Raw genomic sequence first — 26,575 nt, forward strand, 5'->3', positions numbered from 1 at the left:
GTACAGGGTACCGCAGTTCCTGTGGTCCCTGCCGTACCTATTCTTCCGCCTATTCTTCCTCCGCCTGTTCCTCAACCTGCACCCGTTCTTCCGACTGTTCCTGCTCCTTTGCCTGTTGCTATCCCTACTGCTCCTCCGCTTCCACATACTCCTGCTCCCGCTACTGCTCCTGCTACTGCTCCTGTTTTGTTAACTCCTACTGTTGCTACTGTTTCTACTCCTTCTCTTGTTAGTCCTGTATCGTATGCTTCTCCTTCTACTCGTTCTCGTACTACTCCTCTTGCGGCTAGTTTCTTTCATTCGCTCGGACCTGTTCATGGGTCCGCTGGTTCCGATGGTCCTCAGAGACGTAGTCAGCTTCCTGGAAACAGAGAACGCGTTGCGCTATATAATATGGCGATGGGTTGGATGGTAAATCCTCTTAGATGTCCACCCCGTGTTGTTCTTGATACATTTTGTCAATTTAATATACCAACCCAAAGATATGTGTTTAATGAAATGTGTAAGTTCCTTTATGATCAAATAGCGGCCGATGCGCCTGACGAGGTGCTCACCGCTTTGTCTGATCTTCAGCTTCAGTTCGCAAATGGACTGATAGTGGATACTAACGTTCGACGTGCTGTTGAACGATTGCTATCTTTTCGTCCCGCTCCGATACCTCATGCATTGTTTGTTGAGAATATTGAAAAACAGCCAGATGAGTCTGGCCAATATCCCATGCGTGAAGTTCCACCCGTGTTGATGCCAGGTGATGCCGCTCATGTTCCACCTATCCTGCCGTATTTTCAGAGAGTATGGATACATCTCCCATGGAAAAGATCAGAAGTGTTGCAGGTGAAGCAATCTTTGCCTGACCCTCGCAAAAATCCTGCAGGGTATTACAAAGAATTATCGCAGCTCGTAGATGCTACGGTAATGAATCTTGCCGATATCGACATGTTGTTTGGCAATGTCGTACCGCAACCTGTATGGGCTAAGATTCGTCAGGAAAATCACGCAAACGAACTAGGTGGTGATTGGGCGGCCATTGTAGCGGCGGATGGGTTGCAAGTTGGTGGTGCTAAGCCTGAACAGTTGATTGCTGCTCTCCCTCAAAGAATAATAACATTAATGAAAACTCTTATGCCTGCTATGAGGGTAAACTGGGACAAATTGTCAGCTTGCAAGCAGAAGAAAGATGAGAGTGTTTCCGACTTCTTTACGAGGTTCGAGGAAGCATTCATCGACCATAGCGGACAGGATATGGGTACTGAGGGTGGTCAGAGATTGTTCGTGGATAAATTTGTTTCAAACTTATTGCCCGATTTGAGCAATAAATTGAAGAATTCGGAAAGTGCATGGGCCGTTTCTACCTCAGCTCAGATATTGGCTACGGCACAATATTATGAGAACAGGGAGAAAGAAGAGAACGACCGTGCTGACAAAAAGACGAAAGAGTTAAAAACTAAAGTGTTGCTTCAGCAAGCGTATCCTCCGCGTTCAAATCAGAATGCGTCCCAACAGAATAGATCGCAGTCGCCATCGAACAGATCCCAAACTCGTAATGACTCCTCCTCCCAAAGATCCTCGTTAGGGTACAATCAATGTGCTTATTGTAGACAGGAGGGACACATTAAATTCAATTGCCCTGTTTTGAATGAACGTAACAATGGTAACTCATCGAGGGGAGGTCGCGGTGGTTCGCAGCAAGCATCACGTGGTAGAGGTCGTGGTGCTCAGAACGATCGCTCAGATAACTCATCCAATTCTAATAATTGTTTCGATCAACGTGGATCATCGCAAGGACGATCTGCGCAGTACAATGTAGACGATTATTACGTTGATCAGGGAACTGACGACAGTAATTACTAGGACAGCCAAAGACAAGGAGAGGGAGTGGTATCAGTTCCGGTTGATCAGAGAGGGCCTTACGTCGCAGTTGCTACATCGGGCGTCGTTGAGCCTTTTCTGTTGGACACTGGTGCAGCGAAAAGTTCTATCATGCATTCGAAACTCCCTGGCGCACCTTTGTCTGGCTTAACAAATGTTTCCGTTGGATTCTCTGGCGCCCCTGTTAGCAATCCAGTTTCACGCCCTTTGCCCCTAAAAATTGGGCCACGTGAGCTAGAAGCTCCGTTGATTTTGACTACGGGTTGTGGTGAAAATCTTTTGGGCCTGGATTTGCTTAAACGTTTGTACGCAACTTTGTATTGTTCTCCTGCGGGTGTAAAGCTTACGTTAGGAGAGAGGGTTGTCTCTCCTATGTATTTGTCCCTCGATAAGCTTCCACCGGAATTGAGTTCTCTTCCTGCGTCTTTGTGGGCAACGGGTCCAAATGACGTGGGCCTACTTGATATCTCCCCTTATGTTGTTCAGTTGAAATCTAATGTGCGACTGCCACGTATTCCCCAATATCGTATCTCCCTTGATGGTGAGCGAGCACTGTTAGCGATCATCTATGATCTGATTGAGAAAGATGTTATTGAAGAGACTCGGGGAAACGTGTGCAACAGCCCTGTGCTGCCCATTCTTAAACGTACTGATCCTTCTAAACCGCCTGTTTATCGCTTTGTTATCGATTTACGGGAGGTGAATAAAATTGTGGTTCCTCAATTTCCCGTTGTGCCTGACATCACGGCGTTACTGACTCTGATTCCAGCTTCTGCATCATGGTTTTCGGTGATTGACTTGAAAAATGCGTTTTTCAGCATCCCGATTGCCGAGGAGAGCAGGGACCTTTTCGGTTTCTCTCTTGGTGGACGCAGCTTCCGGTTCAAACGCGCTCCTCAGGGCTACTGTGAAAGTCCATCGATTTACAGTCAAGCCTTGAAGGGTCAACTGGATGCGTTTAGGTTGCCGGTCGGTGCGGCCTTGATCCAATACGTCGACGACTTATTGGTGGCTGCTGATACTCAGGACATTTGCAAAATTGCTACGGTGTCGTTGCTGCAACATCTCTGTGAGTTGAATCATAAGGTGTCCCCTTCTAAACTCCAATATTGTTGTCAAGAAGTAACCTATCTAGGTCACTTATTGTCAAAGGAGGGAAGGAAGTTGACCCCAGAGAGAATTGCAGCAATTGCGCGAATGGCTGTGCCAAAAACCCAAAGAGATGTGCGTGCCTTTCTAGGTATCACGTCGTACTGCAGGCAATGGATTCCTAATTTTTCATTGCTAGCGAAACCATTAGTGGCTCTTACGTGCAGGGATGTTTCGACTCCTTTACCATGGACGGAAGAATGTCAGAAAAGTTTTTCTGAACTGCGTGATTCATTGTGTTCGGCTCCTGTGTTAGGTACTCCTGACTACAGTAAGCCGTTTACGTTATATGTTCACGAGAGGGAAGGTTGTGCTTTGAGTGTCTTAACGCAACCTTTTGGTGGTAAGCAGCGTCCATGTGCATATTTTTCCTCGACCTTGGACCCAGTAGCTAGAGCATTGCCGAGTTGTTTACGAGCAACAGCGGCAGCTGCGGTCTCCATCCGACAATCAGCAGGATTGGTCATGGATAATATGCTTACGGTGATGGTTCCGCATGCAGTCGATACTCTTTTGAATCGAACGAAAACTCAGCACTTGACGAGTGCGAGGTTGTCTGGGTACGAGTTGACGTTATTGGCAAGCCACATTCAAATAAAACGTTGTAATGTTTTGAACCCGGCAACTTTGTTACCAATTAGCACAGAGTCAGATGAAGTAGCAGAACATGATTGCTACTTGAGGACTGAAGAGGAAACAAAAGGTCGAGTGGACCTTAAAAACACCCCATTGGAAGATCCGGATGGCACATTGTATGTGGATGGGTCATGTTTTAAATTGCCGAATGGCGATGTGACTACTGCTTATGCTGTTGTAACATTGAATACTGTTGTAGAGACTGCGAGGTTGAATCAGAATTCTGCCCAAGCTGCAGAATTGATTGCTCTTACTAGAGCATGTGTGTTAGCGAAAGGGAAACGTGTGAATGTGTTTACCGACAGCCAATATGCGTTTGGTGTCGCTCACAGTTTTGGACGATTGTGGAGAGAGAGAGGTTTCTTGACGTCGCATGGTACGAAGATTCAGCATGGCCAGCTTGTGAATGATCTTTTGGATGCATTGACTTTGCCTACGCAAGTTGCGATTGTTAAATGTAGTGCGCATCGTAAGGTAACGGATGATGTTGGTCGTGGTAATGCGTTCGCGGATGAGACTGCTAAGGAGACTGCCCGGAACCTTAGCACTCGGATGTACGTGACGAGTTCGGTTAGGTGGCCTACAGAATCGAGTATGTGTGAAGACACTATCGAGAGTGTGAAAGCAATTCAGAATGAGGCCACCGAGACTGAAAAGATGAAGTGGAAAGAAAGTACGGGAAAGTTGGATGCGAATGGTTGTTGGATTGATTTGACTGATCAGAAAAGATGGATGTTGCCGGATGCGTATGTGCTGGCCGTTGTGACAATGGCGCATGGGTTAGCACATATTAGCGCGAAAGGTATTTGCAAGTTGCTGTCTCCGGTGTGGAAGAATGATGGCATTACGAAATGTGCTGAACGTCTGGTGAAGAATTGTATGGTGTGTATGATGTACAATCCTGGCAAAGGAACCCCAACTCCTCCTGGCAGTTTTGCTCCCCCTTCATGTCCCTTTGAGGTGATTCAATTGGACTTCATCCATATGGAGCGATGCAATAACCTGAAATATGTTTTAGTTGTGGTTTGCGCATTCTCCCGATGGATCGAGGCTTATCCCCTCAAAGACAATACTGCTTTGTCTACTGCGAAAATCCTACTGAAGGAATATTTTCCTCGGTATGGAATGCCTAGAGTCGTGTGGTTAGATAACGGAAGTGAGTTTGTTGGAAGTGTGATGAAGAGTGTGTGTAAGGGCCTTGGAATTAATCAGAAATTCCACAGCGCCAATCATCCCCAGTCAGCTGGATTGGTTGAGGGGTACAACGGCACCCTTAAACTAAAGTTAGCGAAGATTCAGGCTACGACTGGTCTTTCGTGGCCTGACGCTTTACCATTGGCATTACTGTCAACTAGGGCGACTGTACACTCCCGAGTAGGGCTTAGTCCCTATGAAATAGTGTTCGGCCGTCCTGCGAATGTGTGGGGGGTTCCTAGGCCAGGAATGTTTTCTGATCTTGAGTACCCAATGTTGATCGATTATTTACATGACTTGACTGCTAAACTGAGGTTAATTCACCAACAGGTTTACGACGCATTGCCGACGCAGACGGAGGGTCCAGGCCATCAGCTCCAGCCCGGAGACTGGGTGGTGACGAGAAATTTTTCACGCAAGAATAACCTGGACCCGAGGTTTACCGGACCCTATCAAGTGCTCCTGGCCACGAGGACTGCCGTTCGTCTCGAGGGACGTAAGAATTGGGTGCATGCCACCCACACCAAAAGAGTCCCCATCCCTTTGCCGGCAGACCCGTGGGTAAGGAGAGGCATTGCGTCATCTGAAACAGAAACATTGCCGGCGTTTGTGCCTTTTAGCGACGCACAGCCTGTCGGAGAATCCCCAGCGCAGCAGAAAGACACTGTTGAACAATTAGCATCAAAAGACTCAAGACCAGAACACTCAACTGATCAGCAGGACGCTGTCTCTTCAACGGATCCTTTGTTTGACAAGCAGACACGTCCTGGGAAAACCCGATACTCTTTGCGATCTCGCACTAAGGACAAATAAAAGATCTTGCTTTGCTGTATTGACAACTGCATTATCCCGTTTTCCGTGATCAGTTTTGAACTTTCGTATTACTGTAATTATTCATTGTACATATATTGAGCTTTATTCCTTGTACTTTTTGCTTCCACAGCTGAGAGACTTTGTTTTTGCATACATACATACTGTGCATTGAAGGCCGTAGGGCCGCGCGCGTACTTCCTTCTGGATAGTAGGTCTTGACGCTAGGTTAAAGGCCGTCGGTTCCTGGGAACTCCTAGGGATTGACTATTGCTACACAGAACGAAGTGCGTCAAGAAACGTTGCGGACGGTCGTAGGGAATGGCATTCTCGAAGCTGAATGATTTGGAGGGAGCTCAGGTTCACAGATTCAAGCTGCAGCAACTCAGTCGTACCAAATGTTTTATATTCCAACTGTTTGTATTGTTCTCGACTGCTTCTGCATTGTTGGCGGGTGGGGTGTATTACACGATGTCTTACTTCTTACCTTCTGCTACACCTACTCCTACTCCTGACCCTAAACTTACTTCTACTGTTTCTCCCCATTCCTTTCATATGTTACCGGAACACGAGCAGGCTAGACGTGTAGAATTCCGCAACAATTCCTTTATTCAGCTCCTTCATCAGCATCAGTTAGTGGTTAACACTACTAATTGTTGGGTGTGTGGGTTGATGCCACATACTACGGATAAGGGAATTCCATATCTGGTGTTACCGTATAGTTCCCAAGGGTCAGCTCGAGCATTTCAAACAATGTTTCGAAGCGCACTGGGTTTCCACCCCATTCGAGAACCACGTTCCCCCTACTCTGGTCCTACCTCGTATCAAAAACCTTTGTCGATAGCAATAGAGGATTTAGATAGTGATATCTATGATCCCTCGCTTATTCCCGAAGAAGAGATACAAGCCTATAGGGTCCTAAGTAGAGGTGAATATAGTGCGTTCACTAGCGAAAAGCAGCTTAAAAGCTCGCCTCCGATATGGGTCGTACCCCACACTGGTAATTTTTGTCTCATGGGTCGTGGCCGAAGATCGCAAGCCCGACTTGGAGCAAGTGCTTGCACTGAAAATTACATACTGCCGATGGTCTCGTCCCCTGTGTTTCTGGCTGCCAAGGGTACATACTTTATCTGTTATGATCGTGCATATGCATGGTTGCCCGCTGACTTCATGGGCTCATGTTTTATTGCAAATTTGTTGCCTCCGACGTTTACTGTAGATGCCGATTATCATAAGACTAGAGTTGTACGAGGCGAAGAGGATACTGCCGGTCAAGAGGCAGGAGACTTTTTCAAGGGTTTCCTCCCGTTTTGGGGACCTATGGTCAATAGTAGGAACCTGAGACAGTTGACTCGAGTGGTAGAATCGACAGCTAATATTACTGCCAGTGCCCTTGGTAATATCACCACAGAACTGCAGGCGGAGAGACTTATGACGTTACAAAACCGTATGGTTTTAGATGTCATCTTAGCAGATCGAGGTGGGGTATGTAAGGTGATCCATTCGAGCTGCTGCATTTTTATTCCAGATAATGCTCCTACTGTCTATCACGCCATCTCGAGGTTGCATAAGATCTCCGAATCCATACACGTGGATGTAGGGGATTGGACGCTACTTGGATGGTTTTGGGGCCTGATGTCGACTTGGGGTTGGAAGATTCTGATGATCATCGGAGTCGTTGTAGTGTTCCTGTTCACGTGTTGCCTTTGTGTGCAGTGTGGTCCTGCCTTATGTGGCCTCTGTGCTACAACGTGTATAAGACAACCACCTGTTACCAAGGGGACTCGATTGGACAGAGCTATGCTACAACAACATCTCGATGGTCTGATGAATATCGAATATGATTCCGACTAGTGCTTGCCTACATGAGGGCAAAAGGAGCGTCTGAGGTTCCGTGACAATCATAAGTGGTGTTTTCTACTCGCACGAATATGGTCGAGTCTGGTATCTATGAACCGCAAATGACGAGTTTGGTAAGTGTGCGCAGTTTCGCTGTGCTAACTTAAACCGTTCGTTTGTTATGTGGGTTTTTCATCTGTACCCACGGGTTCCATCTTAGATACGGCATCCATTTTGTCTCTTGCCCTCAAGTAGCCAGCGAACGGACGTTGTCCGCTTCGCGACCCTGGGACTCCCAAGATATTTGCGGAAGACACATGTTCTTTGTAAGTGTCTTTATGACGAAGGGGTTGCTACTGTAAGGCAGATGGCGCCGCTCGAGGCTCATCTTGCCGCACAGACTTATTGTCTCAGCCGTGCATCTTATTAGGCACGTCCCTTTGATGCCTGTATCTCGTGTTTCCCGATACCTCCCTTTTACACCCTTTCCGATCTCCCCACTGTCTCCGTCTTCCTCTACACCTGTTCTTGTTCCTATTTCGATCTGTTTTACTGCTGATTGGAATTCGCTAATGGTGGGAAGATGGGTTTTACAGTTGGGAACCGCCAAATGTTTCCGCACTTATGTTCCGGACCTCATGTGTTTCAAAATGACCAAAGCGACCCCTCTGGGGGATAATGGTGAGAACCAGGTTGTAAACTTTTGTGTACCATGTTGTCCTATGGGTAAAAACTGTATAAAAGGAGCGATCCACAGAAGCAATTTGAAGCAGTCTCCCCAAGTTGCATGTGGTGTACTTGCCGTGATTTCTGTGTTCCCTGCAGTAAATAAACCTTGAATCTTTGATGTCGAAGGAAGTGTCCCGTGTCTCTGTGATTCGTACGCCGGAGCAGGTTACCCACGAAGGTTTCAGGTGTTGTGCCCTGGCACCGCTGGGTCTTAAAGAACCCAGTCCTTCACCCTACCCCACTCAGAGATGGCTAAGGCAGCACCACAACCTTACGGCCGCGCAGGCCATCGACATGGCCTCCTCATTTGCACGGGCTCAGCCCCGGAATCCAGGATGGGAGCAGGAGAAGCCGCCTCGACAGGCCCTCAAAATCGAGAAGAAGCCGCAACGTCAGGGCGAGCCACCCAAGCCACGGCCCTGGCAACCCATGAGCCAGGGAGCAGCCGGTCCCCAGTGTTTTGACTGTGGGAACTGGGGGCACATCGCCAGACACTGTCCAAAGAGAAGACCCCCGGATGAACCAATGGAAGTAGGATATCTTCCAAAATCGGTTCTCTTCTCGGCAGAGATGGAAGGCACGTACAGAGTAAGTGTCAGGGTAAACGGGACCTCCATTCCTGCCTTACTCGACTCGGGGTGTAGACAGTCCGTAATTCAGACTAAACATGTCACCCTATCCCAGTATATTCCCAGACAAATGGTGAGCATTCGGTGTGTTCATGGGGATGTACGACCCTACCCCGTGGCCAACATACCTATTCAACTCAAAAAGGGGGATACCCAGACGGTGAGGGTGGGAGTGTTAGCCTCTTTGCCCGAGGACCTTATCATAGGCACAGACAACCCTCGGTTTTTGTCCCTGTTTAAGAACAGCACAGAAAGTCCCCATAGAACCCGGTCCCTAGAGAACGGTCCCAGTAACCCCTGTCCTGCAATGCTCACCCCTGAACCGTGGCTATTAGATCGGAGCTTCCGTTATGCGCAGGCAAATGACACCACTCTTTTTAACGCCTGGGAACAGGCCCATCAGGGTCAGGGACATGACCCAGACAGGTTTCCCCGTTTTACCATTAAACAAGATCTGTTGTACAGGGAGGGGAACCCCAATGAGGAAGCACAGCTACTGGTGCCCATGTCCTTCCGTAGTCAGGTGCTCTTCTTTGCCCATAGTCACTTGTTAGCAGGACACTCGGGGGGGGGGGAACTACTCAAAACATTGTCAGACACTTTTACTGGCCGGGCATATACAAAGACACTGCAGTGTACTGTCAGGAGTGTTGCATTTGTCAGAGAAAGAACATGACCAAGCCCCCTCAGGTTCCCCTACAACCCCTTCCCATCATAGGGAAACCCTTCGAAAGAGTCGGCATGGACATTATTGGTCCCCTCCCGAAGACTCGAAAGGGGTTCCAACATGTGTTGGTAATGGTTGACTATGCGACTCGATTTCCTGAGGCCTGTCCGCTAACCGCGGCAACCACAAAACAAGTGGCAGACCGGATGATCGAAGTATTCAGCCGAGTAGGGTTCCCTAAAGAAATCCTTACGGACCAAGGCACCCCGTTCGTGTCCAAACTCATGCGGGAAGTATGCAAAAACCTCGATATACACCAGATCCGCACTTCGGTGTACCATCCGCAAACGGATGGCCTTGTGGAAAGGTATAACAGAACCCTCAAAACAACACTGCGTAAAATGTTGGAGGTCAGCGGGCGGAATGGGACCACCTCTTGCCCCTGGCTCTGTACGTGATCCGAGGCCAACAACAAAGTAGCCTAGGAGTGTCTTCCTTTGAACTGTTATATGGGAGACAACCCCGATCTTTGATGGAGATGACGAAGGACGCCTGGGAGAACGAGCTACCTGAGGAGACAGCCACCACCCTAGAATACGCACAAAGTCTGAAATCCAGATTAGGAAAACTGCGAGACCTGGCATATACCCACCTGGAAACACAACAGAGACGTCAAAAAGCCTCTTATGACAAAGGGAAGAGATGGAGATGGCTACGGATAAACGACTGGGCTCTGATTCTCCTTCCATCATCTACCCAGAAATTCCGAGCCGAATGGGTAGGCCCCCACAAAATAGTCGGCACTATTGGCAACACCAGTTATCGACTCCAGACTGGGCCCCACAAAACACAAGTGTACCATATCAATCTTCTGAAGAAGTGGTTGGGTCCTGCACCCTCCGAAGTCCATGTGGTTGCCCCCGGGACAGCGCCATCCCCCAGAGAAGAACTGCAGATCAACGACGAGCTGACGTCTAGTCAGAAGGAAGACCTAAACACCCTATTAAGAAGCCATGACACGCTCTTCTCTAATCTACCCGGCAAAACTTCGATGGCCGAACACAGTATCGAAACGGCGCCAGGGAAGACGGTAAAAATCAAACCCTACCGAGTACCTGAATCTAGGAGACGGGCGATACAGAAAGAAGTGGAGGACATGTTAAAACTGGGAGTCATCCGACCGTCAAAGAGTAATTGGTCCAGCCCTATAGTCATGATCCCCAAACCAGATGGCTCGCGCAGGTTCTGTATGGACTTTAGAGCACTGAATGAGATCTCATGTTTCGATGCCTACCCCCTCCCGAGAGTCGATGAATTAATAGAGCGAATAGGGGATGCCCAATATATTATGACACTCGACCACACCAAGGGATATTGGCAGGTGCCCTTAAAGGAAGAAGACCGACGGAAAACTGCCTTCAGTACCCATGAAGGTCATTACGAATTCACGGTCCTCCCCTTCGGACTGCATGGAGCCCCTGCCACCTTCCAGCGACTCATGAACAACGTACTGAAAGACGTTTCCCAGTTTGCATCGGCTTACCTCGACGACATTGTCATTCATAGTCCGTCCTGGTCGGATCATGTACGCCATGTACATGAGTTGTTCCTAGCCTGTGGAAAGGGCTGGGCTAAAGATTAACACAAAAAAATCAAGAATCGCCTATCAAAAGGTGAAATACCTGGGGTATGTCTTGGGTCATGGGCTTATTGAGCCCCAGATTGAGAAGATCAGGGCAATATCGGACACCCCATTCCCCGCCAACCGTAAACAGTTGAGAGCATTCCTGGGTCTGGTGGGGTATTATCGTCGCTTCATTCCCCAGTTCTCACACGGAGCGGCTCCCCTCTCAGATGCCTTGTGACACCCCTGTCGATCCTCGACGTCCATCCAACCCACCGAGGCCATGTTATCAGCCTTCTCCCACCTCAAACATGTTATCACCTCCACCCCAGTGCTAACATCCCCTGATTTCACGAAACCCTTCACCCTGCACACTGACGCTTCAGAATATGGCATAGGTGCTGTGCTCTCTCAGCTGGGACAGGACGGTAGGGATCATCCCATTCTTTATGTCAGCAGGAAATTGTTTCCGCGTGAGTTGCGCTATGCCACCATTGAAAAGGAGTGTTTGGCAGTTAAGTGGGCTGTAGAGAAGCTGTCTTATTATCTGGAGGGGCATCCGTTTACCCTGTTCACTGATCATGCCCACCTCCTATGGATGGCCAGAAACAAATCCAACAACGCGCGCGTGATGCGTTGGTTTCTAACGCTCCAACCGTACTCCTTCACTGTGCGGCACAAGAAGGGGACTGAAAATATGGGTGCTGATTTCCTGTCCCGTCATCCGCTCCCCGAACGGGAGCGTCCTAGGGGGGAGGAATGTAACGGGGTGCCCCTGACGTGGCTCCCCGTTAAGGGTTCAGGACCTGTACACTTACAAAAGACTCAGCAAGGTGATTGCATTAACCCCTCTTCTATCCCTCAGCAGACGGAATATCGAGGGTCAGGGGAAGACTTTGCTGCGGTCCAGGAGACGGACAGAGACTGGCCCTTTAACCATCAGGGAGAAGACGAGTGGGCGGAGTTACGGAGTGGCGGAACGCCGTCAAAAGCGGAAGTCAGGAACGACGAGGTGTGCTTGTACACCTGGAGTGAGGAAGAGGAGAGAGGACGGCGAAATAGTGAAACGAGGGAGATGGAAGAATCGCACGGTGGAGGAAGAGGAGCCCCGACTGAAGTGGATACGCCTGGAGGCCACCGATCCCACGAGTCGCCCAGCCACTCACCCGGGGGAGGTGCGTGGCTTGTGCAGGTGCGTAATCGTCTCAGGGGCTGGGTGGGACGAAAGGGAGGTCCTGCGTTACACTATTGAAATCCCTGGGTCCCGGTTTTCCCCAACCTGAGCACATTCCCCCTCACGCCCCCTTTACTTGTATAGAAGAGCTGGAGCACACGTGGGTTTGACTCCTCACTCCCTTTCCCGTATACTTCTGACCTAGCAGGACCACGCTCTCACGAGTGCCCTTTGTTTGTTTTGTTTTCTCTCTGGTCCTGGGGACAAGGCGAGGCCAAGACGGACCCCGAGGATACCACAGCCCGACGGAGCCTGACCGGCTATCGGAGGACTCCACATTCAGGAGACCCGTACTGAGAAAGACTTGTTCGGATCATTTACTTAGTTCAATAAAGCCCGTTATCACCAAAACACGCTTGTTGCCCTTCACTGTTAACCCCGCGAGTCCCGGGAAGGCTACAGTGACTGAATGTTTTTTCTGCTTGTGTGTACAAGTGAGATTTAATTGAAATTGGTACCTTTTCTCCCTCATTAGAGGTCAGGTACGTGAATCCGCATCTTCCTGGGATGACTCGGATTACAAGATCGCGTGTGTTGTCACGTGTATCTAATTTTGTTTTTGCTAACATGTCTGTTTGCAGTGATCTCAAAATTTCTGTGTGTTTTTGAGTCCAATTGATTTGTTTAAAATCAGGTTTGATTAGTTCGTAGAGAGGTTTAACCCTCTCTGCGTAATTTAGGATGTATGTTCTTCCGAAATTCAGAAAACCTAGTATGGATTGTAAATTCTTCAGCGTTTTTGGAGCTTGGAGTACAGCGCACTTCTCTAAGAAGTTGTCCGCTAGGCTTTTCCCTTCACTTGATAATTCGTATCCTAAGAATATTACTGTCAGATGGGCAATTCGGGACTTTTTAAAGTTGAATTTGTAACCCTCTGCTGCGAACCCAAGTATAATGGTGTTCACTCTTTTCAAGTGAGTATCCAAGTCGTCGTCTGTGAGATAGATATCATCTACGTAAGATAATGCCTCATCATCATATATTTGTAGTAACTCTGTTACTCTAGCTGAGAATAGTCCTGGGCTATTCTTGAACCCCTGTGGGAGCCTACAGAAATTTTTCTGAGACCCCATTACGGAGAAAGCGGTCAAATACCGGCTTTCTGGTGCAATGTTTTGACAAAAGAAACCATTAGATATGTCTAATGTCGTTTTATATTTTTTCCTAGCTATGTTATTCATTAGTGCCGCACTATGCAAGTTTTGTACTGCAAAAGTTTTGCAACATGCATTAAGTTGTCTGTAGTCCAAAACTAGATGAAATGAATTGTCTGATTTGGAGACAGAAAACAAAGGATTCTTCATTTGAGAGGTGCATGTTTCAATCACCCCCTGGTACTCAAGTTGATCTAAGATCTCCCTGACTTGTTTTTTAGCTTCTTGCTTAATGGGATACTGCCGTTGGGCAGTTGGTTCACTTTTTAACTGGATTTTGTGAGGAGGTGAGTCCTCATCCCATCCTACATGATTTTTATATAATGCCGGTGCCTGGGCTACTGCCCAGTTCCTTGCATAAGTATATTTTTTGTGAATAGGAATGTGATTCGAGAAGGCAGGCATAATCATTTCTTCGCCACGAGGGCACTCCCTGACAAACTCTGGGGGCCAATCTTTCTCAGATAACAGAATATCATAGCCTTTTGAGAGTTTATCCCAAAATAGACCCTTTATTTTCCTAGTCTTATCACCCTCTATACACAATGTTGTTTTGTATATCTTATGGGGCTCGCTAAGTCTGGTGTCTGCAGTTTCAACCTGAATGTATTAATTCGTGTCCACTGTCTACAGATGACTCATCAAGATCTTGCGGGCTATAGTGATTTCTGCTGCACTGTCCAACATTGTCTGTGCCCACTCCCCGTTTTTCAACTGTGTCCTCAGTATTCTCGGCATGGTTGATTACTCTAATACTGGCTACCTTCTTTTTCGGAAATTGAGATTTTTTACTCTGAGCAGGTTCCTTGTCTTTGGACTTGGTGTGCTCTCCTGGGTCTGACCGTCCTCTTCTTTCCAATTTCTGCGAAAAAGATCGAGACTGACGTGTATCAATACTTTGATATCTATCAGGTTTTTTCAAATTATCCCTATTTCTAATGTTGTATCTTTTTTCAGAGGGCTCCCTCTGGGGAGACTGGTGTTCTCGAGTCGGAGTTCTTTCCCTCCGTCGAGGAGACCTTTCTCTGGACTGGAAAACTTTTTCCTTGGGAGTGGATTGTTCATTTCCATCCCAGCTCTTTTTAGGAGTGTTTGAATTATTTTTAATAAATAATTTTTCAGGATTTTCGAGCAGTTGGGGCTTTACTGGTTTTCCACCCAAGCTGTCTCTACCTAATTCTTCATAGCATTTTTCTATGATTCTGGCAAGCTCAATTGGCTGATCTGTTATATCTGTTTCCTTCAACTTCTGAAGGATCGCCACAGATGCTGCTTCTCCCTTTATGTTGGCTAATAATATAGCCGAGACCTGCTTGAAGTCTTTCAGTAATTTCATACCAAGAGTTAAAGCAGGTTCTGGGCCGTATTCATTTTGAATCTGTCTTAGTACATCTGGTATTACCGCCATAGACGGAACACCATGTGTTTTTGTGTAAATGGAAGCAAAGACTGTACCCCAAGTGTCACAGTCTTCCACATGTGGTGCGATTCCCATAGGAAGGCAGATGGTCAAGATTCTGTGTTTCTCGATAGGGGTAGTATCCGGAAATACTGCCTCTATTTGAGTGATTTTTTGCGCTAACCAGAAAGGAATTTGTTCCCGTTTTACGGGTGTTTTACCAAGACATGACTGTATGTTCTGTGGTGTAATTTTATTAGTGTTCCCCTGATGAGGGGGCAGCTGTGGTACATTAACAGCTGGTTGGACTGTTGCAGTCCGCATTACATATTGGACTAATTGCCTATGTATTTTTACAAGTGTTTTTAGCTGTACTAACAGCTCTTCTTTTGACATTTTTTCAATGTCCGGATGTGGTGTGTAGCTGGCTAGAACCGACCACGTTGCTCCTGGTCTCCCTAGTAGACCGAGCCTGGTTATATGATCATTATGTTTTAGGGCGCCTTTAAACCAAAGTAAATGTTCTTGGTATTTTAGTGGGATTTCAGCCTCCTCGAAAGGAGCGTACTCTTCCGGTGGTTCCTCTATTTTGTAATAGTGAAACTCTTTTGTTCTAGCGTTTGCCGCTGGAAAGTTTATCCATGAATAGAACACCTCTGTCTGCCGATATTCGTGTGCCTCTATCACGAAAATTACTGTACCACCTTGTGTTGTCAGTCCGTTTTCTATACGTTTTAAAGTTATAGACTTTCTTAAATGTACCGGGATGATAATTGCATCCGGGTCAGTCTGTAGGAGACTTGTGTCTTCCTCTATTAGTAGGGTTGCCAATCTAGCTGCTTCCCTTTCTTCTTCACTGTCTGACATTTTATTGTCAGAAAAGTTTTTGCAGAGTAGGTCTCCAAGGAGACAAAGATTAGGTGCACAATATTATGGAACACTGTATCCTTCAACGTTGAATAAACCAGAGCTTTACATAGGAATCTCTTCCTACTGAGTTCGGGCGGATTTTAACCTTTCACCCACTCCAGACGTCTATTGGAGTATTTACGGGAGAAAGGGGTCTGTGTCAAATATGCACGACTGAGTTACTCTAACGTCTTGCGTTAGTTTATTGCCTTACCAAACGTTTGGGTGCCATGTAGTGTAGTTCCTATTTTCCCAATAGGCCCTGCGCATTGGAATAACATAAACAGTAGTATCGACGTAGAAGTGCGGATCTTCCAGGCCTCCACTGACTATGCTAAACTTAATTGGGTTTGTTACCAACTAGCTCAGAGGTCACTGGAAACTTTCTTGACTGAATAGGAAGTGATCAGCTTCCCTGGCACAGCCAAGAAGGGATTCAGTTTTCCAACAACCGTGCAACATGACAACTTTGCTCCTCAGATAAGAGTCAATCTCTAGAGTTGTGTGAACAATAGACAGTTATTTTACTCAGTCAGTGGTTGTGCAGTTTACTTTCACAATATGTAGAGAATAGAGAGACGGGCGTTTTCAATAAAGGGTAACATTTATTGAACAGTCTTTCTTCTCGTACAAGAGAAATGAATTGCCACAATTGCAAGACTTGTTATTATAAAAAGTACGTACAGTAAGATGAGTATTGCGAAATAATACTGTAAAAGCATTGATATGGTTTCTTAGCCATACAATGGTTTAAAATGAATAAAACATATATACATTCATATATACATTAGGCTAAAATACTCAACTGGTGCTTCTAACTACGCCTACCCCAGTGTACCTGACCTAAGCCTAATACTTGGGAGGGGAGTAAGTAAGTAGCTTTAAGTTAAGTTGGTTTTGCCAAGGTTTGCTTCAAAAATTCTCTCTAAGGGTTTAGTCAACACCATACCTCTGGAATAGAATGATGGAGGCCTGGTATCTCCTTCAGGGGGTCGATATCCCAGTCACCCGCAAGGGTAGCCTGGAAACGCCGGAGCTGGATTTCTCTGCAGGAGAAAAGACATCGTCTCTCTCAGCGCGTCGAGGAGGAGGAGGAGGGGCAGCGTCCGCGGGCAGCTTGCATCTGCTGGGCTCTTGCAGGGGACGGCTGTTCAGCTCCTAAGTTCACCACACCATTGTTCGCTAGTTAGCAGCGATAGCAGTAGCGATAGCAGCTATGGTATCATCAGCATAACAGCAGCTTCGTCAGCAGCGATGGCATTGAGGCAGCTAGCGTTTGCTTAAGGCAACGTTGGTAATATTTATACCTGAAAGGTGCCTTGTTTGACGTAAGTTTTTGGACATAAGACGTCAATAAAGATGTCACTAGGAAGTGATCGTCTATCAGTGCTCATTAGAGTTCTATTACTAATCAAAACATAGAAAGCGGGGTTTTCCCAGGTCGCTGAGTTTTTATCTTGTTGAAGAACTCGGAGTGTTAATCTAGGAATCTTAGATAGTAACTTCTGCTATGTCATTGCACTAATTGGCTGCAAAGGAAGTGGCAGAGAAAGCGATTCTGAAATGTGGCTCTGTTCGTGTGAGGCCAGAGACGAGTTTCTGAATATTGCATTTGATCGGTTATGCCAATATAGGGAATAAATGGATTTATAGCCGTATAGGGGCATAAGGTCACAATATCGATCAGGTTCCTAGATTAGAACGCTACAGTGTACTAATCAATAGAAGTGAATTGCCTGAAATAATTTGATCGTAAATATGGCAGCTACACCTTTGAACCATTAAGTAAAGTTAATCAGGGCAGTACGGAACAGAGATCCTGGCAATGGATACAATAGTCTGATGGTTATGCTTAGAAGGTAGTGCTTTGAAATTGCTCATTGATTTATCTAAAAATGCGATTATTCAAGCCGTAAGGCGGGAGTTAAGATCCGCAGCCTGGAGTGCACTGGGAGATACCAGAGCCTTACGTTTTTATTTTTTGAGTAAAAATGGGGCTCCAGGTGACAAGCTGTCAGTACTAATCTCACCTGAGATATTGTGAATTCTCTCTGGAACGAGGAACCCTGTGATAATAATGTTTTAAGCGACTGGGAATCCCTGGCATGCAAGCTGTGCCACTCAATCAAATAAAGGGCACCCTTAGGCAATGTGCTATTGAAACCAATTGGTGAAGGACTTTCAGTATCTCAAGGATAAGAGTTCAGTCATTCCTTTCCTAGCCTTGCAGAAGAGTATGGACCTTTTTTCAGTGGAAATATAATGCTCTTTTATATGTGAATTGCACAGGCTGATTTTAAGAAACCTACCACAAATGTATTTTGTTGAATGAAGCTTCTTATCTTTCATTTGTACACTATGGCATATGGAATCTGAGTGGGGCGCCCGGTGAAATGTGCTGAAGCCCCACCTCCGACATCCAGACAGCCATTCTGGGCGAAAATGACAAGTGACTGAGGAGGTCCCCCCAGGTCCAAGAGTCCCGTGCCCCCTTTCAATGCGAAGGAAAGGGGGCCCTATGTTATCTCCTTGTTAGTACAACAGAATAGTTTATTTGCATAGAACTACAGAGAGCCACATTGGCTGCTGCTTGAACAAAGTTGACTGCTGTCACAGTACTAAAATTTGAATTACTGTAAGTTCTATGTGTGTATATTGTACAACCCTGAGACTGGTACATGTGCTTCAGTTTCTGCTAGTATACTAAGGAACTCCCACACATTGAGTATATTCTTCAGCACTAAGTGCTGTCTAAACACTGAAGAATGGCTGTGCATGCAGCGCGCCATACGACTTGCTTCAGGTGCAGGATCGGCATGCACACTGTGGATTTATGGTAGCGTGCCGCACTTCCAGTCTACATGCCAGCAGGAGACTCCATCCAGTCCTGAAACTTTTTTTTGCATTGAAGTGTAAGGTGAAAGCTCAGGGTTAGAAAAGTTGTGTCCTGCTGCCAACATGAGGTGATGTTGGCCAGTGAAAACCCTGTTGGCTTTCCCGCTTCTACCACTAGTACAAGTGCATCTAGGAATCAGAGAGGTTAGATTACCAGGTGATTCTATGTTAGCAATGACACAAAGCTGCAGGCCTAGGCTCTACTCTATTGTAGCATGTTAGTTTATTACAATGTCATTCTTGTAAATCAAGAATACAGCAACACGAATGCACTAGGCTGTTAATTCAAAGCCCTAGCCAGCAATACCCCATCCGTGATGATATGGGGTCATGTGATATATTTACCATGTCGGTGGTATATGATCTGTATAGGGGAAACCCTGAGGATACATTAACGTACAACATTCTGAGACAGCAGAATCCCTGCCTACTGTGTTACACATCGCTCCTCCCAAATGCTCGCAGTGGCATCATGGAAAATGATGATGCTCCCTGCAAAGGTTATTGAGCAACCCATATATGATCAAGCTAACAATTATCAGCAGTTTAATAGGTAGACTGGATGCACCTGACCATTAGAACCTGGGTTGGTCAACTAAATGTTTTACTGCAAAAAACGTTATCCAAACCTAGTAGAAGATATAGTTTAGTTTTTCTTTTAATTGTGCTGCAGGCATAGGCATGCCAGATGTGCCACTAGGCCTAAATCATGGTAGTATTACTAAATAGTGAAAATACGTGTGCTAATTAAAGTTTTGCCTTCTCTACTCACTATTCAAAAAGTATGAGTTTTAGCTGATACCTGGGTGGAAAGAGAAATACAAGACAACAAATACTGTGTATTCTCAAGCTACATTCTTGAATGTGTAGCCATGGCTTTGATGCTCATCTGCACCATGTATCACATTGCTGGTCACATGTATTGAGCAATCGTTCAGTCATCATAAATGCTACTTGAAAATGTATTCTCTACAAATGATTAACAATAAGGGGCTTGTTGTTGCACGATATTTTTAGACACGTGGTTACCATTGCGATATCCTGAACGATCATTTCTCATTTTAGTATGTAAACGATCATTTCTTTTAATTGAGCAGTTTTATATAGCAGAAAAGTCGCTCAAGGGCAGTAATGAGGCCTGTCCATGAGAATCAGAATAAACATCTTTTTGTTTGTTTTTTTTTTTTTCCGGGGTTTTGAGTAATTTGCCCAGAAATTACAGCCAGATTCATGAAGCCGAAATCGGCTCGCAAAGGGCCAGATTCTGAGAATCTGGCCCTTTGAGAGCGCTATTTTTGCATTTGGGATTCATCATCCCAAATGCAAAAATCGCAATTCTAAAAATCGCTAAATTGCGAATAATTGCATTTAAGGAATCTCAATTTGAGATTCCTTAAATGCAATTCATGAACCCTTTTAAAATTGCGAATACGCAATCTGGGGCCGCTATTTACCGCGAAGTGTAACTACGTGGTAAATAGCGAAAACTTAGAAAAATGCACTTCAGTGCATTTTTCTAAGTTGTATGTTACACACACACATGTCCTTTGGACATGTGTGTGCGCAACACCTGTGTACATTACCATTTCAGGGGTGCTACAGGGTGTCTTTTGGACACCCTGGCACCCTTGAAATCGCATCCTTATTTGCGAATCGCTATTTGCTAATCGCAAATAAGGAATGACTCCCCATGCATTCCTATGGGCCTTTAGGCCCATAGGAATGAATGGGGAATCATTCCTTATTTGCGATTAGCAATTAGCGAATCGCAAATAAAGAAGCTGTAGAAATCGCAATTAATATTGCGATTTCTACATGAATCCCGTTTTGCGAGGCTTTAATAGCGATTCCTTAATAATCGCTATTAAGGACTCGCAAAACATGACAATGATGAATCTGGGGGTAAGTTTGTTGCAACAAGGCCGGGATTCGGAACTTCGATTCTCAGTACCAAAGTCGGTCATTCTAGCGCATGGACACAGCTCCGCATTGACAACACGTGACCGATCATAAGTATGTGGTGCATACCTGAATTTTCTTTGCCCTTTCCTCTTCTTTAAATACTTCATGTCTATTACAAATAAATTCAGTATGTGATTGTTATGCTCATGTGTATTGCTCATATGTATAAAACAATTAGAACTGTAATATTATACCGAATCTCTATTTCGGTTTGGTTTTGTTACATCAACATGCTCTTCCAAAGTTCCATAATATTTTAGTATATCTGCTCTTTGGAGCTATTCTCTTTCTCATTTTGAGATAGGACTAGAGCTCGTTTGATATCTCTAATAGAGTTATGCCAAGCCATCTTGAATTAGACTAATTTATGGTTCGTAGTAATTTCCTGTTCTTAAATTAAAGAATAATGTTGACCATAAAAAACACATTGCAACGCCTTAGCTTCTGCTAATTAAAAAAACAAAAAACATTAGAGTGGACAAATGTGACAGCCATTTGGTATATCATCGCAGTAAAGTAACCTCCCCTTGTAATGGCAAGAAGACAGGAGTAGACGTGTATATTTTGCTGACATCTGCACTGCATCTTTAAGGGAAAGAGCTGAGTGTGACGTCAGGTGAAAGCGTAGGACGTAATGGACTGAATCCTAGGTCGTACCCCCGTTGTACCTGTGGCGCCTCATCCTCTTCACGCTCCTAGCATTTACATGGTCGTGCCCAGCTGTGCCAGGTGGTAAGGTCGGCGTGCCTAGAAATAAATAAAGTAGCACAGTCCTCCAGAAACCATGTAAAGCTGTGGCTTAAGGCGCTCTGGAGAAAAGGCAACACAATCTTAGTGCAACTGCACTCAGTCCACAGAGATGATCTGTAATTCGGGCATGATGTCATCAATTTTCAGTTTAAGTGTGTTAAATAAACAGCTGGTGCGTTAGTCAGGAAACAAACCATTAGCTGGGATGAGTAATGCCCTGAGCTAACAAAATGCTACCGCAGAGCAAAGATAACACTGCACACAAGGCAAAGGGCGGGCGCATCCATTTAACATCCATTTGTTACAGCTGCGCATGGCAGGCCGGCCTACCGCACTCTCTCCTTCGAGTCTCCAAAGGTTTCCTTGATTGTAGAGAAGTCCGGGTAGTAGCCAGCAGGAGGGGAGATGACCTCAAGCAGTCCAGACTGGATTTCATTAGGAAATCTGTAATTAGCAAATTAATATTTAATGTGTCAGCAGCAGATGGGTCACTAGATAAACACATAATTGCAGAGAGCGCACATTAAAGCCGCTTCCTGTGTGCGCTGGGCCATGCCAGCTTCAGAAATCTGGACTATCAAACATACCTAATATGGCAAGCGCCCTCCCTTTCAGCTTAGAAGATTAATAAGCAAATATTGTATTAGCCGGTGTCTAGCCTTGCCCCAACCACAGACACGTCTAAATCATCCTTGCTAGTATTAAAACCTCGGATAGTTGTATTTTTGCAGACTGGAAAGTTGGTGCTCAAACCACAAATGACTTTATCTCCCAATGCATTACAAATACAATACAGCCTGCATTATATGTTATGGTACTGTGGAGATCTGTGACCTATGGCAAAAAACGTAAATTGCCATACTAAGGTAAGGGCATTTTTATTAGACAATATGGTAGCCAGGAGAAACTGCTTAGTTGTGCCACACTTGATGCACCATCAGCCCCCTCCCCCCAGCAATGCAACATGCCCTTCTGCCAGGTTGTGAAAGCAGGTTTCAGTCACTTTAAATTATTCAATTACAAACAACGACAATTTAATTAGCTTGAAATGTGGGTAAAATGTAGTAAATAAGAACGGCACACTCCATAAAAACAGCAAATAGGATAATATGCTCAATATTCTGAATATGATCTACACAAATGGCACTCACCTAGATTTAGTTAGCACAAATATATTTATTAAGTCACTGAACACCAATGGTAACACACATAGGCACGTTTATATTTTACATGACAATTGTAACCAAAGATGATGAAAAGCTGTATTGGCTCCAATAAACTATGAACCTGTGACTTTCGAGTTGCCTAGAGATGTCCACAGCTGGACATTAACCTACCAAGCTGTCGGTCCTATACTCTACCAATTTTTAACTTTTACATCTAAATTGAAATAGATTCGGTGTGAATGATTATTGCCTGCCATTTGCTCAACTCTTAGATGACGCTTCATGATTTGTGAATGGAACTTTTTTTTATTGTCGGAAGCATATTACAGCATCATAATGTTGCCTAGTTCCTAAGACATCTCACAACTTCTACCAGACGAGGCACTTACCAATCCAAAATAAAACTGGCATAGGGTGTTCAATGTATACCATCAGGTCACGATTACGGAATGCCATCTCGCTCATCTTTTGGTATTTACACCACTGTAAAATCCAGGCAGGGCACACTATCATCCGCCAATCCATGTTTTTGGTACAAGAAATGTACAAATAAACAATCTGCAATGTTTCTAATGTCCCCCACGTTAATTAGTGGTCTTCGAGACATTTTTCCACTTCAAAATGCAGGGAATGCTTCTACCATCTCTGACTTTCAAGTGATATAATTGGAAAATGTGAGGTTCCTGGCAGATTTTTCAAGAAGAATTAAGATTTTTCATTATGCAAATGTTTTAGAAATGTGAGCATGAGTTTAGCCAGGATGGGCTAATTGTCTCCGAAAGGCAAGGGTTATGAGAAGACAACTGCCCGGTGGTAGCATCTCAACTTTTTGTTTCACTTTAATCTGACAGGAATAGGGGTGTGTACATGTTATTCTACTTGTGAAGTTCAAACTACTTAGCTTTAGTGAATGTTGTGAGGCTTCCGGCTTACCTTTGCCTTCACAATATTATATTCCAGATTGCAACATCACTATCACTGCATAGAAAGTTTATTTTCCCCCGAATTAAATACATATGAACTGGAAAATGCGTACAGATTTTTTGTACAGGTTTGCCTTTCACACACTTTCTAGACACAGTGGCAAATATTTGCATGTTTTAAACATTTTAATCTGCAGGCTTATATTTCGCATATAATTGTGACGAAAACAATCAATTTTTGTCTTATGCACACCATTTTGTTAGTTTTCGGTAAGTATAAGTGCAACATAAATTGGTGCAAAAGTCACTCCTTGAACACAAAGGAGGCAATGATTTTTAAACACTTTGCGAAGGTTGCATAAAATAACACTTGCAAATTCTCATTCTCCTAGTGAGGAACAGCCACGCTTTCACTATGCATTAGCAAGAATTCATGGTTCATGTATATTTAAAAAGGGGAGCAGCTGCATCTTATTCCACTTGAATGGGGCATTTCTCCTTTCTGACAAAGTGATGTCTTTCTTAGTAGCTGCACTCCTCTGACCACCGATGTTCAGAACGAGCACTTAAGTCAGCTGTAAATTGGAGAGCAGACATCTATCAATGGAGAGAAGCATCAATGTATGCATAATTCATAGACCAAGCAACATTTCAGGGCCTTGTGAACAGAATCGCACACTGAAAACATACCTGCACATCTGCATTCCGGCATGACAGAGAAAGCTAATCTCATTGAAGCTGCCTACACAATTTTGTATACATAATCAATAGTATGGTAGATACTGTCCCACAGACCGTATAATTTTAACTTAGAAAAGAGCAGAGTGGTCCTTTTATTTTTCTCAATCTCCCTGCTCGAACAAGAAAAAGATGTTCCGCTGGCATTAATTATAATATTTCTTGCTAAATTATTTCTGGGGATCAAACTTAAAAAAAGATTATTTCTGGGGAAACAATAGACATGCTTCTGGTAAGGTGGGAAGAGCTGACCTGTTTTTCATGTACATATGGCTCCATTCAAGTCATCAGCTCCTTTCTGGCTAAATACGAATTTCTCCATCACTTACATCAGCTTAAAAATCTCCCTCCTACTTGCTCCTAAAGCCATTTTTACCACATTGTGTGACTATCTCTGTGACTTACCCTTGCTTTTCAGAGCTGGCTCTCTTAAATACCTTCTTGTAACAACTCAAATAAAAATCACATTCCTGACACTATTCTGATTGAATATTTTGTATCTGAGTGCAACTTCTGTGGCGTGCGTTGTATAAAACCACCAAAAAATAAAATCCCAAATTCACTACTGCACTTCCAAAGAGCACCGCAATGACGAATTTTTAACATTATTTTTATATCAGACATAGATGTGCTGTACACTAAAATATCTGTGCAAATGTCGGTTTGAAGCTTTACATTCCATAATTTTGGGGACTTTTAGAAAAGTATGGATCAAAACTGATAGTGGTATCAGCCAACAGCTCGATTGTTAAATGTATTTACATGGCAATTACTTTTCAAGAGCCAATAATTGCAATAGATTGGAAACTGAAGTGCAACAGTATCAAACAAATTAGTTTCTGACAATCTGCGTAGGATCGAACCAGTGTTGGAGCAATTCCACTTACAATCAGGACTCAAAATAAACTGGCACAAGTGATGTGTTTTCCCTTGTATTGGGGTACTGTCCCGAGGATGCTCGATGCGGATTTGAGTGCCCTGAGGTGGGTCCTGGATTGTTTTCAATTATCCCAGAGTAAAGATATACCACTTTGAAGTGGATACTATTAGAAATGGGATTTCTGGTTGGCTATGTGTGAAGCATTTGCGCACGCACACAGCAACAACATCCCAAGCACACTACAAAAGGAACTCCACACAAGGTTAAAAAATAGCCTTTGTATTCTTATAACACATTTAGAATAGTAATCACACAACATACACTGTGCCATCTGGCACTGGGCAATATTCACAAGGGATTATATACACATGACAGGGCCACATGTACCACTGTCAGAACCATCACAACGCGAACTTGGTAAAAGTAAAACCGATCATAAACGTACAACCAGTAAACACTGGTAATCACTGCACTTAGCATCAGCTTGTAACATAAACTACATTATGCACAGTATCACATCAGGCGTGAATTACATTCTGCACCAACCTCACCAGCATAAACACATTATGCAATCATCTCACAAGTCTAAAAGCATTAGAACCTACCCTCCAAAGTATAACTCACATTAGGGGCATAAATCACACAGTGAAACATAATCTCACTAGCATGAACTGTAAAAAGCCAAACAACCTCATAATCATAAAAACACATTTAGAGGTATCAAACAGGGTGCGTAAAACATACTACACATACTACACACTATACATTTCCTAGCACCACATAACATTAGAGCCTGGCGCCCTACAAACCTAATAGTCCCCCTGGCCAACTGGCCATCTCAAAAGGGGGCTCAAATGCCCTGTGTCCCAAAAGTGAGGGTGTGCTGCCAAAGCAGCGAAAGTCAAAGGTGCGCAATCTGAGCAGGCCTAAAAGTAGCAGCTGGCACTGACTGCTGCACATCTTTGAGTGTCAGGGGCAAAGGAGTGCAATTCACTCCTAACTCAGACATGCCCCTAAGTCAAGAAAGACCTAAATGGTGCAGCTGCCCACTACTTGCTGGGCAGCTGGGAATCCAATGAGGCTCAAGGGAAAACGGGCCCTGGCACCACTGTGCCTTGAAGACAAATGTGCCCGAACAAGAAAAGCATGGGCCCCTCTGGGACGGCCTAAAACCATTATGGCCATCGTTGGTGCCACACATGTTCTAAAATAATAATGCCCCATGCTGGAGCGGCCCGCTGCTAGACGGGGCCGCTCTAACTGCCACGGAGCCTCAGGACAACCCCGGGGGCCAATTTACAACAAATCTCGCCACTTTGGAGCGGCCCGCTCGGACTCTGTGACCCACGGGCACTACAATACCCAAGAGCTGTCGCCCCCACGGAGCCCTACTCACCGGCTCTGGTCGGGGAGGCTCTT

General features: G+C 45.0%; 1 protein-coding gene across 2 annotated transcripts in view; it reads right to left on the bottom strand.

Annotated features, from left to right (window-relative positions):
* The window catches only part of MGAT4D (MGAT4 family member D), a 720,909-nt gene that overhangs the window by 247,994 nt on the left and 446,340 nt on the right, over positions 1-26,575 (bottom strand). For both annotated transcript variants that reach the window (XM_086962223.1, XM_086962222.1), the window contains exon 6: positions 21,780-21,893. In XM_086962223.1, coding sequence (XP_086818349.1) covers positions 21,780-21,893 — 114 coding nt within the window. The remainder of the gene's footprint in view (positions 1-21,779; positions 21,894-26,575) is intronic.

The sequence above is a fragment of the Lissotriton vulgaris genome, chromosome 3_1, assembly GCF_964263255.1.
Source record: "Lissotriton vulgaris chromosome 3_1, aLisVul1.2, whole genome shotgun sequence".
Taxonomy (NCBI): Eukaryota; Metazoa; Chordata; class Amphibia; order Caudata; family Salamandridae; genus Lissotriton; species Lissotriton vulgaris.